Source organism: Aegilops tauschii, chromosome 3 (genome assembly GCF_002575655.3).
Source record: "Aegilops tauschii subsp. strangulata cultivar AL8/78 chromosome 3, Aet v6.0, whole genome shotgun sequence".
NCBI classification, from domain to species: Eukaryota; Viridiplantae; Streptophyta; class Magnoliopsida; order Poales; family Poaceae; genus Aegilops; species Aegilops tauschii.
Window position 1 is genome coordinate 231,473,792 of NC_053037.3, and position 13,425 is coordinate 231,487,216.

The 13,425-nt window shown below is 45.3% G+C and overlaps 1 protein-coding gene across 3 annotated transcripts; it reads right to left on the reverse strand.

The window, feature by feature from the left end:
• Positions 1-2,259: 2,259 nt before the first annotated feature.
• On the reverse strand, positions 2,260-12,902 carry LOC109739025 (cyclin-T1-5). Of its 3 annotated transcripts, none has more exons than XM_020298106.4 (6): positions 12,280-12,902; positions 12,103-12,184; positions 9,774-9,908; positions 9,471-9,649; positions 2,532-2,677; positions 2,260-2,455 (listed from the first exon to the last, which is right to left on the reverse strand). In XM_020298106.4, exons 1-6 carry the CDS (start codon positions 12,774-12,776, stop codon positions 2,424-2,426), a joined length of 1,071 nt encoding a protein of 356 aa, XP_020153695.1. In that variant the 5' UTR covers positions 12,777-12,902; the 3' UTR covers positions 2,260-2,423. The 3 variants fall into 3 exon arrangements, with proteins under 3 accessions (XP_020153695.1, XP_040259725.1, XP_073366459.1); XM_040403791.3 differs by having other exon boundaries at positions 12,334-12,883; XM_073510358.1 differs by lacking the exons at positions 2,260-2,455; positions 2,532-2,677 and adding an exon at positions 8,518-8,806.
• Between the last annotated feature and the right edge of the window lie 523 nt (positions 12,903-13,425).

Here is a 13,425-nt window from a genome sequence, read left to right on the forward strand (position 1 = left end):
CGCTTTTGGATTAATTGTAATGCATCATCTCACCTGTTTATTCTTCATGCATGAGTCATAATATAGTATATTATGTTTGATGGATGTGCTACTAATAGATCTTGATGTTATAGCATACGCTCATATTGATGTACATGAATAAGATTGAGGACCAAACATGACAGCCGAATGTGCCGACACAAGATAAGTGCGCACAGGCCCGCCTCCGGTGGGGCCACCATGACGCCCCAACCTCTAGTGTATATTTACGAACAACATACAACGGCGCACGGAGGGGCTTCGCCCACCATGCATCTCGTCATCGTGAGGCCTGCCCGAACAACATGCTAAGGAATACTTTCCACAGGAGATGTTGTGTTCTGCATGGGCGCTCTTCCTCTGGATGGCCCTCATAAGAGAAACGTAGTCCACACACGGCCGCACGAAAAGCCAGAATCGTGTGCACGCACTGTCTACCATTTAGGAAATAATACAGTCCACGGGAGATGTTGTGTTCTGCATGGGCGCTCTTCCTCTGGATGGCCCTCATCAGAGAAACGTAGTCCACACACGGCCGCACGAAAAGCCAGAATCGTGCGCGCGCACTGTCTATCATTTAGGAAATAATAGTGTAGCTTTACAGAATTAAAAAAGGCACAGACCTTCAAAATATCTAACAGCTCGTTTGGCTCCCTAGATATCACTTCATTTGGTAGAAATGAAATGAAATAAAATCAACATCCAGATTTCATTTGGTTGAATCCTGATTCCAAATCCAAATTTTATGTTTGGTTGGCACTAGGATTTTTAGTTGAAATACTTACCAACACCAAAATAAGCAAGTATATAACACTGAACCTCTACTGTTCACACATGCAACAATTTGTTGCATTAAACTAAACCATGACATTACACATAAAACAAAACAAAAGGAGAAAAGATTGCGCACAAGCTCTACACTGGTAGCTTATAAGTTGTGCACACGCTCTAGACTTGTGACTACAAATTTCTGAAGAAAAGGTTGGGGTATCACAAGGACACATCATTTTCAGAGGGGACACTTGTGGTCTGGTGTCAACAAAAAGTATGAATGAAAGGAAAAAATTCTCACTTGATCTTACGTACAAGCCTGCACATCACTGGAATCTTAGCACACTTTAAGTTTCAGAGAACTAGATATTTAACTAGCACATGCTTTCTTACAATAATCACGAAACAGTAGATGTCTGGATTCAGTTTCGAAGAACTGAAATATTCACACTGCTACATTCCATGCCTTCGTCATCAGATAAACAAGAGGAGCAGAGATAATTTTATCAATCAGTAATGCCCATGCTCACTGACACTAATTAAGAAACAAACTAATTTATTACACTACTAGTACTAACATATGGCTGTCGAACCAATGGCCATGAAAGGCCATTCAAGCCGACTCATACCACCAAGCCAAAGATTGCTCATACCTCCAAGCAGAAGATTGAAGACCAGGGAGTGGAGACAGCAACTGGAGACGGTAATAGCGATGAGGAATTAAGAGAGAACGGAGGAGTCGCCGACAGGGGCGTTCAGCGAAGGGCGCGATTGAGGGGAAGACGCCACTGGTCTTGGACGACGAGGTACGTCAGTGCGTTGGGGAGATGAGCTCGATGGGGTCCCTTGGCCTGGATGGATTCAAGGATGCACTGCTGGTGGAGATGGACTCCGACGGCCCGGCTCCTCTTGACTGGGCGGCGGCGGCAGATCTCGTGGGTGGGGATGGTCGAAGGAGACGAGGGCGTCAGGGGCGAGAGGATTTGGCGAATGACGGCTTCCAAGTCGGGATTTGGTTTACATAACGTTTCAGACATATGGAATTGAGGAATGAATTCCGATGCCCAATCCAGGGCAGCCAAACGTGTCAGAATTCGCAATTGAATTCCACCAATTCTGGGCCAAATGATGGGTGCCAAACAACCTGTAACAGAATTTTGAAGGACTAATGATTTTTTCTCATGAAATACAGAGTTGAACTATTGCTCAAAGGGTGGTTAATTGATAGTGCTCTTTAGAGTTCTTGATCGCTGTGCTGAACAGCTTAAAAATACTTCTTCCAAATTGCTCAAAGGGTGGTTAATTGGTTTCGGAAATACATCGGATGGAACTCATTAAATGTGTATCACGCTCAAAAAGAAAACTTGCATACGTCCACATATAGCACACTACTTACAGAAAAGGGAAATGATAACAGAAATGACAACTTTTGTCCTTTTTGGACATGGCAACACCCTTTAGTCGTAGAAATAAAATGAAAACCGATTCGAGTATATTTTCAAACTATCAATGCTGTCCAGTAGTTCAAGACGTGTTGCCACCATATCCAGGTATACATATTTGTATAAAAGTGGCCACTAAACCATGTAAAAGGATATGTTGGTATAAAAAGCAAGCATATGGAATCTACGATTCTAAAGTAGCTCCTTCAACTGTTGGACAACATCTGCAATTGCAACAGATTAGTGTTGTCAATCCAAAGATAAAATATGCTCACACTGCAACTAGAGAGCACAAGTTACCTTGAACAATATGTGGTGTCGTTTTGAACTCATGCCAGAAATTTTGGTGAAAGGTTATGTCATAGCGGAGGAATTTTCCAGCAAGGAATGCAGCTCCAGCCGCAATATGATGAGGTTTGAACTGAAGCCAAAGAGAACTCCGAAGCCTGTATTACAAAAATAATTAATATAGATGGATAACACAAACAGAAATTAACACTATTAAGAGAGCTGGACAAACCATTGATTAGTGGAACCGTGTCAATGAAAAATAAGGTCGTTTTTTTAGACAATACAAGTCATATCAACAAGAAATGTCAAGATCCAACCAAATAGCAACATATTAAAGAAAAACAAACAAGCCATACACCAAGGTCCTTACCACTAACAGATGCTTCAGGTGATAATATTATTGAAGAACCATCTGCAGGATTGCTTTATTGCTGAACTCTAGCAATTACACATGCCTCTTGTGATGCATATAACAATTATTTGACCAAATAATTCTCCAGCAGCATATGCCAACCCAGGGATTGTGAATGCATTTCACCATGACAAGATGAGATTTGCAAAGCACGGAACGGAAAGATAGCATGTCCAAGCAACATTGGACTTGTTCTCGTTTACTAACCAAATCTCAGGGTTTTTTTTTTGTACCAACTCTAATATCATGAAGCAAGATTTTAAATAGCATGCAGCCTGTGCTTCCATATATGGCCGTTGTTGCCAAAGATGAAGTTAACCTTCTCAAGGACCATATTACATATGCACCAATGTACATTTTCCACCGCTTTATAAATGAAAAATGACGCACTAGGGCTTTTCAGTGACATGCTGCCTTTTGTAAAGCAAAAAGGAAGGAAATCATAGTCTGAGACATCTATAAACAGGAATTCCAAGGGATCCACTAATGATGGAACGAGCATAGCATGACCACTTTATAGCCTAAATAGAAATGTACAAACATAAGCAAAGTTGCATACAAAGAGGAGCAACTGCTTGATCACAAATATAACAACCATGTATGTTACAATCACATCTTGAATGTGCAAAATATATAATACTACACAAATTGACAGTGATAAAAAACAAGGGACCAGCCATGAGAGCCTACATCTGTAGTAGCTCAAAAGAATGGCAAATAAGTTTCGTGTGAAAGGTGTGCTTCTTTTCTTAAATTGGACTGTGTTGTCACTGTATTCCCAGAAAAAGGTGCCAATAAAGTTAGAATAACATTACGAGCTTAAAGAATTGTCTAACAGTCAAGGTTCAACAGTTGCAGTGAAGCGAGGCTGCGAGAAGTGTGACTTCAGTTAAAATGAAAAGGATAATGTCTGGACGTTAGGTGCATAATCTTTCCTTCCTTGAGTTCACATTTTCATTTGTCCCAAATATCACATCACACCACATAATGATGTAAAATACACTTTTATGACAACCGCACCAATCCACTACAGAAATTCTAACAGTGTAACACAAAATTGCATACAGCACACAGAATGGAATGGCATCCACTTGCACACATGAGAGTTCAAACTAGTCCAACAGAAACCTTACTGGAGCTGACACGACAAAATCATCTTGCTCATAAATGTGCATGCATACTTGAACAGAAACCACATACATCATATAATTTTTCAGTGATGCTTAATGTCATTCGACATCTCAAACTCTTTGTTACAGATATGTACTATTGAAACAAGCCCTAGCACGACCACACCATCAAATTTCCATTTACATGTGGCACAGCAACGCGCCACATCGGAACCCGGGTGTGGTGTCAACGGTCTTCGCATTTGACTAGACGAGTGCGAAGGGTAAGGAAGCTAGCCAGCCTAGGAGGATCCGCTTAGGTATCTGGAACGTAGGGTCTTTGACAGGGGAGCTTTGGGAGCTAGTTGATGCAGCGGTGAGGAGAGGTGTTGATATCCTTTCAGAAACCAATTGGGGGGGGGGGGGGGGGGGGGGGGGGAGGGGGGGCAAAAGGCGAAGGATACCGGCTTCCAGTTGTGGTACACGGGGATAGCTGCAAACAAAAATGGCGCAGGCATCTTGATCAACAAGAGCCTCAAGTACGGAGTGGTAAACGTCAAGAGACGTGGGGACCGGATTATCCTGGTCAAGCTGGTAGTTGGGGACTTAGTTCTCAATGTTATCAGCGCGTATGCCCCGCAAATAGGCCACAATGAGAACACCAAGAGGGAGTTCTAGGAAGGCCTAGAGGACATGGTTAGGAGTGTACCAATTGGCGAGAAGCTCTCCATAGGAGGAGACCTCAATGGCCACGTGGGTACAGCTAACACAGGTTTTGAAGGGGTGCATGGGGGCTTTGGCTATGGCATCAGGAATCAAGAAGGAGATGTCTTAAGCTTTGCTCTAGCTTACGACATGATCGTAGCTAACACCCTCTTTAAAAAGAGGGAATCACGTCTGGTGACTTTTAGTAGTGGTCAGCACTCTAGCCAGATTGATTTCATCGTCTCGAGAAGAGAAGATAGGTGTGCGTGCCTAGATTGTAAGGTGATACCTAGAGAGAGTGTTATCCCTCGGCATAAGCTGGTGGTTGCCGACTTCCGCTTTCGGACTCGTGTCCAGCGGGATAAGCGTGCCAAAGTCGCTAGAACGAAGTGGTGGAAGCTCGAGGGGGAGGTAGCTCAGAAGTTCAAGGGAGGTAGCTCAGAAGCCCTTGGGAGGAAGGAGGGGATGCAGACAATGTGTGGTTGAAGATGGCGACCTGCATTCGTAAGGTGGCCTCGAAGGAGTTTGGAGTGTCTAGGGGAAGGAGAAGCGACGCTAAGGACACCTGGTGGTGGAACGATGATGCCCAGAAGGCGATTAAGGAGAAGAAAGATTGTTTCAGACGCCTATACCTAGATAGGAGTGCAGACAACATAGAGAAGTACAAGATGACGAAGAAGGCTGCAAAGCAAGCTATTAGTGAAGCAAGGGGTCAGGCGTATGAGGACCTCTACCAACGGTTAGGCACGAAGGAAGGCAAAAGGGACATCTATAAGATGGCCAAGATCCGTGAGAGGAAGGTGAAGGATATTGGCCAAGTTAAATGCATCAAGGACGGAGCAGACCAACTCCTGGTGAAGGACGAGGAGATTAAGCATAGATGGCGGGAGTACTTCAACAAGTTGTTCAATGGGGAGAATGAGAGTTCTACCATTGAACTAGACGACTCCTTTGATGAGACCAGCATGTGTTTTGTACGGCGAATCTAGGAGTCTGAGGTCAAGGAGGCTTTAAAAAGGATGAAAGGACGCAAGGCGATGGGTCCTGATGGTATCCCCATTGAGGTGTGGAAAGGCCTCAGGACAAAGCGATAGTATGGCTAACCAAGCTTTTCAACCTCATTTTTCGGGCAAACAAGATGCCAGAAGAATGGAGACGGAGTATATTAGTACCAACCTTCAAGAACAAGGGGGATGTTCGGAGTTGTACTAATTACCGTGGAATTAAGCTAATGAGCCATACAATGAAGCTATGGGAAGAACGACAAGCGTGACCAAAAATCAGTTTGGTTTCATGCCTGGGAGGTTGACCATGGTAGCCATTTTCTTGGTACGACAACTTATGGAGAGATACAGGGAGCAAAAGAAGGACTTGCATATGGTGTTCATTGACTTGGAGAAGGCTTATGATAAGATACTGCCGAATGTCATGTGGTGGGCCTTGGAGAAACTCGAAGTCCCAGCAAAGTACATTACCCTTATCCCTCATCAAGGACATGCACGATAATGTTGTGAAAAGTGTTCGAACAAGTGATGTCGACACTGATGATTTCCCGATTAAGATAGGACTGCATCAGGGGTCAACTTTGAGCCCTTATCTTTGCCTTGGTGATGGATTAGGTCACAAGGGATATACAAGGAGATACCCATGGTGTATGCTCTTTGCGGATGATGTGGTGCTAGTTGCTGATAGTCGGGCGGGGGTCAATAGGAAGTTAGAGTTATGGGGAGAAACCTTGGAATCGAAAGGTTTTAGGCTTAGTAGAACTAAAATCGAGTACATGAGGTGCCGTTTCAGTACTACTAGGCGCTAGGAGGAGGTTAGCCTGGATGGACAGGTGGTGCCTCAGAAGGACACCATTCAATATTTGGGGTCAATGCTGCAAAAGGATGGAGGTATTGATGAAGATGTGAATCATCACATCAAAGCCAGATGGATGAAGTGGCGCCAAGCTTCTGGCATTCTCTGTGACGAGAGTGCCACAAAGCTAAAAGGCAAGTTCTACAGGATGGCGGTTCGACCCGCAATGTTGAATGGCGCTGAGTGTTGGACAAGTTCAACAGTTAGGTGTGGCGGAGATGCGGATGTTGAGGTGGATGTGTGGCCACACGAGGAAGGATCAAGTCTGGAATGGTGATATATGAGATAGAGTTGGGGTAGCACCAATTGAAGAGAAGCTTATCCAACATTCTTTTTTTGAGAACTAGAAGCTTGTCCAACATAGTCTGAGATGGTTTGGGCATATTCAACGCAGGCCTCCAGAAGCTCCAGTGCATAGCGGAGGGCTAAAGCGCGCGGGTAATGTCAAAAGAGGTCGGGGTAGACCGAATTTGACATGGGACGAGTCCGTAAAGAGAGATCCGAAGGACTGGAGTATCACCAAAGAACTAGCTATGGACAGGGGTGCGTGGAAGCTTGCTATCCATGTGCCAGAACCATGAGTTGGTCGCGAGATCTGATGGGTTTCACCTCTAGCCTACCCCAACTTGTTTGGGACTAAGGGCTTCGTTGTTGTTGTATTGGAAGTGCAACTTAACAATTTATATGTTTGGACAATAATATGTTAAAGGACTCAGAATGGAGACATAGTTTGAGTAAATTTGTCCCAATAAATTCTGTCAGAATAACGTACTTTTAAGGTAGTAGAGATATGTTACCACAGAAAATAGTTTCGGAAGTTCCATCCCAGAGCCCATGAAATATCAAGCGATAAAAGAGAGCGACTTGAGGAAGTATAACAATTTACAAAGGCTATCAAATGGGCTAGCACAATAAAACTGTATTCAGGACAGCAAAACAGAACTAGTCCTATGCAAATATGGTTTAACAAACTTATGTTTGCGCCATGATACCAGTATCATAGCATTCTTGTGGATACAAAATTGCATGTTCACAACACTTGACATGCTACCAGTAGCATACTCCCTCCGTCCTTCAAAGAGTGTACTTCCAACTTTGTTGGAGGGTCAAACTATGCCAATGTTTGATCGAATTTGTGCAAAAATATATCAATGTTTGTGAAACAAATAGGTATATGATGAAAATACATTTTATCATGAATCTAATGCTACCAATTTGATGGCATAAATATTGATGTATTATTGTATAAATGTGGTCAAACATAAAAAAATTGACTTTCCAACAAAGTTGGAAGTACACTCTTTAAAGGACGGAGGGAGTAGCATTCTTGTGGAAACAAAATTACATGTTCACAGCACCTGACATGCTTCTTCAGCACTGTGTTCACAACTGTATGGTGGATTGGAATTCCAAGTCTTGAGATGGTGTTCTCACACTTTCCACACTTTTGCAATGGCATACATGTCATTCACATACTTAGAAAGTAAAGACTTGGGCCTTCTATCTAGCATAGCATGGGGTCGATCTCGCCATACAAAGGTACCACTAACAGCTTCCTCTACAGAGCTTTTAGGGATTTAGAATTAATGCACACCATAGTCTCAATGCAAATTTACAAAGAGTGGACGATTTTTCAAAAAAAAAAATTAACTCATGCTCACATATGTCACATAGATTTCATGTCCACAGAACAGCGTGGCCATATGCCAATATTTACCTAATGTCAGGGGAATTTGAACCGATGCTTTTGGAAATCCCACATAACTACATTATCTACCTCCAAGAAGGTTATCTTCTTTTTGAAATATGAAAATATTTATCCTTGAAGATTGTTATTCTATACAATTGCTTGAATATGGCAGACCACTGCATTAGTTATGCAAACAATTTATACTATCATTGCAATAGCATACACCTTCTGCACAGAATGGATAATTGCTTTTGGATAGTTTTGGAAAGGTTGCATATACATAGAATCAACAATCTACATCAAATTGAGCTCCTATTTGTCGTTGAAGTATATGAAAAGAGAAAATTAAGATAAACATATACAGTTGCTGGATGAATCTTTATAAAGTTTTGGGAACTTCAACTAACAACAATTACATCAAGTTGACATTGCAACACAGCAAACTATGAGTGATAGTCCATATAGTCTTTTGTGTTAGTTGTGGATGTCATCCTTTGATCCTAATTGTCTGGCAGATAGGGAGAGTACAAGAAATGATTAACACTTGGAAATGTTAGATCTCACTTCATAAAAAAATCACACTGAAATGTCTAATCATTTCGGTGATACAATTTGAACAAGTGTTGCACTGGCACCATTCAGATCAAGTTATTGTGCTTTGGTAGAAGATCAACTGACTAATACACATTGCTCCCAGATGAGGTTAGTTCGTAGTGAAATGCAGATTAGTTGACTAATACACATTGGCAGAAGATCAGTTATATCTTCATTCCAGTCTTGCTACCTAATAGGTCCACAAAGCAATGGCTGACTAGCATTTACCTTCATAACAACCTCCATTTAACCTCTCATATGTTCAGCTGTTCTTTTGTTTTCTGTCCATTTGCCAGATTGTAATAGGTATTCATGATTGTACCGCTATAACCCGCATATGACATGCACAGAGCATCCTACCAGTTTAAAAAGACAACATCTAAAGCACCCAGCCTGGTCCAACATTAATAAAAGCCAAAATCCAACCAGTACACATGGTAATTAGACAATGTTTGCAACCACAATAATATGAATGGTGTACAATATACATTGAACTTTGTTAATAATTAGAATTGAATAAATGAATGATGTCAGCAAATAAAGATCAATTAATGTGTTCAGCGATGTGAAATACTTACCCTTCATTAATCAGACTCAAGGCAACGTTAAATAGAACGGAATGTGAAAGTCCTAGTCTGCTCAAAGCAGATGAAAGTGAAGTATATGGATGGGCCACTTCAAGTTCAAAATCAAGTGTTGTCAGTATCATCTGCTCCGCCTGTATTACACTTTCTCGGTACAGTTCAAACCAGTTTTGCTGCAGAAAAAGAAATACCAACCATTGATTCACTAGCACATAGCAGATAAGAACACTGAAATTAACATGGGCAAACTAAACGTAGTTGTATTGTACTGAGAAAGTATCTGTTGATTCTACTTACACCACGCGACATGTAAGGAAGGAGGTTGAATTCTTGGTTTTCAGAAACTTCACATGAAGCCCTAAGAATAGTATTCAAAAGGCATGTTGTTTCCTCTGTCTTTGACGCCAGAAACAATGCCGCAGTCGCAACCAACTTGCAAATTCAAAGAAGATAATATTATGATATTGAATCTCTCATATCTGCTTATGGAGAGGATAAAATCACAACAAATATCGGTTCTTAGATAACTGTCTCATTCAAGTGAATAGCTTAGATTCTAGACAACAGATGGGCTTTGACCAGTCAACAAACTAAGTAATGCAAAGGTGGGCCAAGTTAAAGAAATAGACACATAAATGATCATAACATGGGCAGCACTCTCCACCAGTTGACCGGCACCGGCACGGGGCGCTGATTGGTCGCCACGTGCTCCATTAGATTAGGACACCCCCAGCCGCTCGATCGTGATTCATCTCTCTCGCCCGCTCAGGTCAATGGCAGAGAAAAAAAAAACCCACGTGACGCGCATATCTCTGGCCTCCCATCCATGTGTTTCTAGCTCAGCATCCTCGTTCATTGAAGGCACATAGGTGTCCCCGATAGTCATCGCCACAGTCGTCGTGGATGCCGTCGAGACTCGTCGCAGCACCCGTCAACCCGGACATAGCACCGCCAGCCACCAGTTGCAGCCCTGCTCACCGCTCACCGGAGTCCCCAGCACGGTGCGGCACAAGCACTGCCGCCAATGGTTCCAGCACACGGTCACCACGGTCGCAGCATTGGCCGCCTCGCAGTGCCGCGAGCTAGTCGCAACTCGGCGCATGCCCTTTGCAGCATCCCCACGCGTAGTTCCTACCATGGCCGGCCATCGTTGCATCGTCACGCCATCGTCCACTCGTCGCAGGCCATTTGCACATATTGCACGTTGTTCCTAGCATCCCCGCGCATCGTTCCTAGCATCACATTTGCAGTATCCTTCGCAGCACGTCGGCGTCTTGCAGCAGCGGGCATCTTCGTTGCAAGCGCTCGCCTCTGCTGGTTGCAGCTCCACCGGCCGCTGTTTGCAGCACCCCTCCCAGCACATCACCTCCTGGTCGCCCCAAGCAGCACCCGGCGTCGTCGGTTCGTAGCCCACCGACTGCAGCATTGTCGTGACGCCTTGCTGTGGCAGCATTAGCGCTCGCCGCATCTCCGGCACCGCAGCTGAGCACGCGATGTGGTTGCCGGCTAAGAAGCATGGGACAAAAATTAGCGCTTGGCCGTCCTGATAGGGCGGGACACAGAGACAAAGCAGGATACGGCCGGATACGCGTATCCCGTAGTATCTCCTGATTTTCAATTTAAAGAAAAAGAAAAAAAGGGGGACACGGTGGGACACGTCTGGGACACGGCTCGCCTACTGGATCGAAGCCATCGCCGCCGCCGCCCAATACCTTGCAGCAGTCGCACGCACACTTTCCGTATAACGAGCTTCTCATAGCCTCCTAGGCAGCAGTGAACACGCCGCCGCCTACTGGATCGAAGCCGTCGCCGCCGCCTGGAATCAACCGGCGACCGCTACCCCTAGCACCAGCAACCTCTCCTCCCGACGGCAGGTAACCCCAACTACCCAAACCCAACAGCCTCTCCTCAACCTCATCTCTTTTATTCTGATTTTCTTCAATTGAGCTGCTGGCTGCTGTGTGCTGCTGTTTGCTACGGTGCTACCCATGTTGTGCTGCTCTTTGAATGCCGGTGTTGCTTGTTGTTAGGTAGCAATAGCATGGCATCTGGGAGCGCCACAACCGGTACCGGTAACCAATCGTCCGTGGGTAAGAGTGAAGGGCAGCCAGGTCCTGGTGCTGTACATCCCAAGCATCCTGTGTAGTCTTCTTCAGTCTCTAATACTAGAGCAGCGTTTGATGTGTTTTGCAAGATGGAACTTGCAATGACATGGGACTATGGGAGGATCAATCAAGCACTTGATAAAGGAGACACCAAATGGGGCAGTATTATGATATCTTTCTCATTATTATTTTTGTCTTAACTCTATATTACATGGCATTATGATCATTAGTCAACATGGCAAAGATGTGTTTATTTTTCTTATTATATAGGTGGTAAAGCTACTATCTCAATCTGCATATTAGAGGAGTGGCGTTGGTTGGTATAGGGACTAAAAAGAAGAACTTATTATACAATATGGCAGGTCCTTCCCAGTGATAAACGAACATCCAAATCAATCTCATTGAAATATGCTTGCAAAACGATTTTATATTGTTGGGACGGAGGGAGAAATTTTTAACTCATAAGTTGCAATAGCATTACTGACAAGATTCCTGTAAAAGAAGAGATGAAGGCAACTAACAAATCTGTCGTTGCAGGCATGGGATCTGTGGAAAAAAAAACGATGGCAATACACCACTGCCGTCGCAACAGTCGTCTGCGGCCTATGTCAAACACAAACACAAGCACTACGATCAGTAATCATGGAGACAAATCACCAAACAAAACCAACAAACCGCAGAGCCAGCAGCGAGTTTACAGCCCAAGGCGGAAGCCGAGGCAGCGCAGGTAGGCGCAGTAGGACGCGCGCAACCTTGCCTCCAAAGCGGAGTCGATGCCGTCCTTCCACGAAGGTGACCTTCGCTCGATCTCCTCTCGCGACAGCAACGCCCTGGCGTCACCATCCTCGGGATGTCTCGTCGGCAACAGGCGTGGCACGGCCGCGACCGGCGGATCACACCGGGGCTCTGGCGCGCGGCGAGCCCGCTTCGGCGGAGGTGGGCCCGGGGCCCGCTGAGAGGGGGGCGGAAAGATAGGTTCCTGGAGGTGGGAGAGAGCGAGCGGATCGTGGCGGGGGTGGTAGGGGGCAGTGTTGGCATGGGGACATGGCTGGGGGTACGATTGGGAATGGGCGTGGTACGCGTCGTCATGGTCACGGCCGCGGCGGCGGGGGCGGTGGGGAGGAGGGGGGTCGTGGCTATAGGGCTGAGGTCGGTGCCTGACCAGGTCGGGGTGGAAAGGCTGAGAGAAGGACATTGCGGCGGCGGCGGCGGCGGCGGCGACGGTGCGGGTGGGAATCGGATCAGGTCAGGGAACCCAAGAAGGATGAGGACTTGCGTTCTATCAGGCTAGCCATGGACCGTAGGATGAGAAGTATGATGGCTACAGATCTTGCAGTTGTATACAGCCCCACGGCGGGCAAATTTGACAATTTTGATCTACGGACAAAATTAAATCATAGAATGAACTGCCCGTAAAAGTATTTCACGCGGCTGACCTCCGACACGCAGGCGCCACATCCTACGGTGCAGCGCCTAGCTCTGGGGCGTTGCACCTCTGTCCACCGTGGCAGCCCCTGGGCCCGCACCCAGCAGTGCAGCGCCTCCGAGCTAGGCGCCACACATGTAATGTGCAGCGCCTAGCCCTTAGGCGCTGCACTGTGACTTAGATGCAGCCGCCGCGGCCCTCTCCTCCCCCACCCACCCCATTGCACCAGTTACAGAAGAAGCCGCGGCGGCGGCCCTCTCCTCTCCCCCTCTCAATCCCCTCTCTCAAATCCTTCAGATTTGATGATTTGGTCCGTGGATTCCTTCACCAATCCATCCTAAAAGGTACTCTCCTCTGATCCCCTTCTTTCTATCCATAGAATGTATGCTATTTTGAAGATTTTGGGGAACCCTTGTTT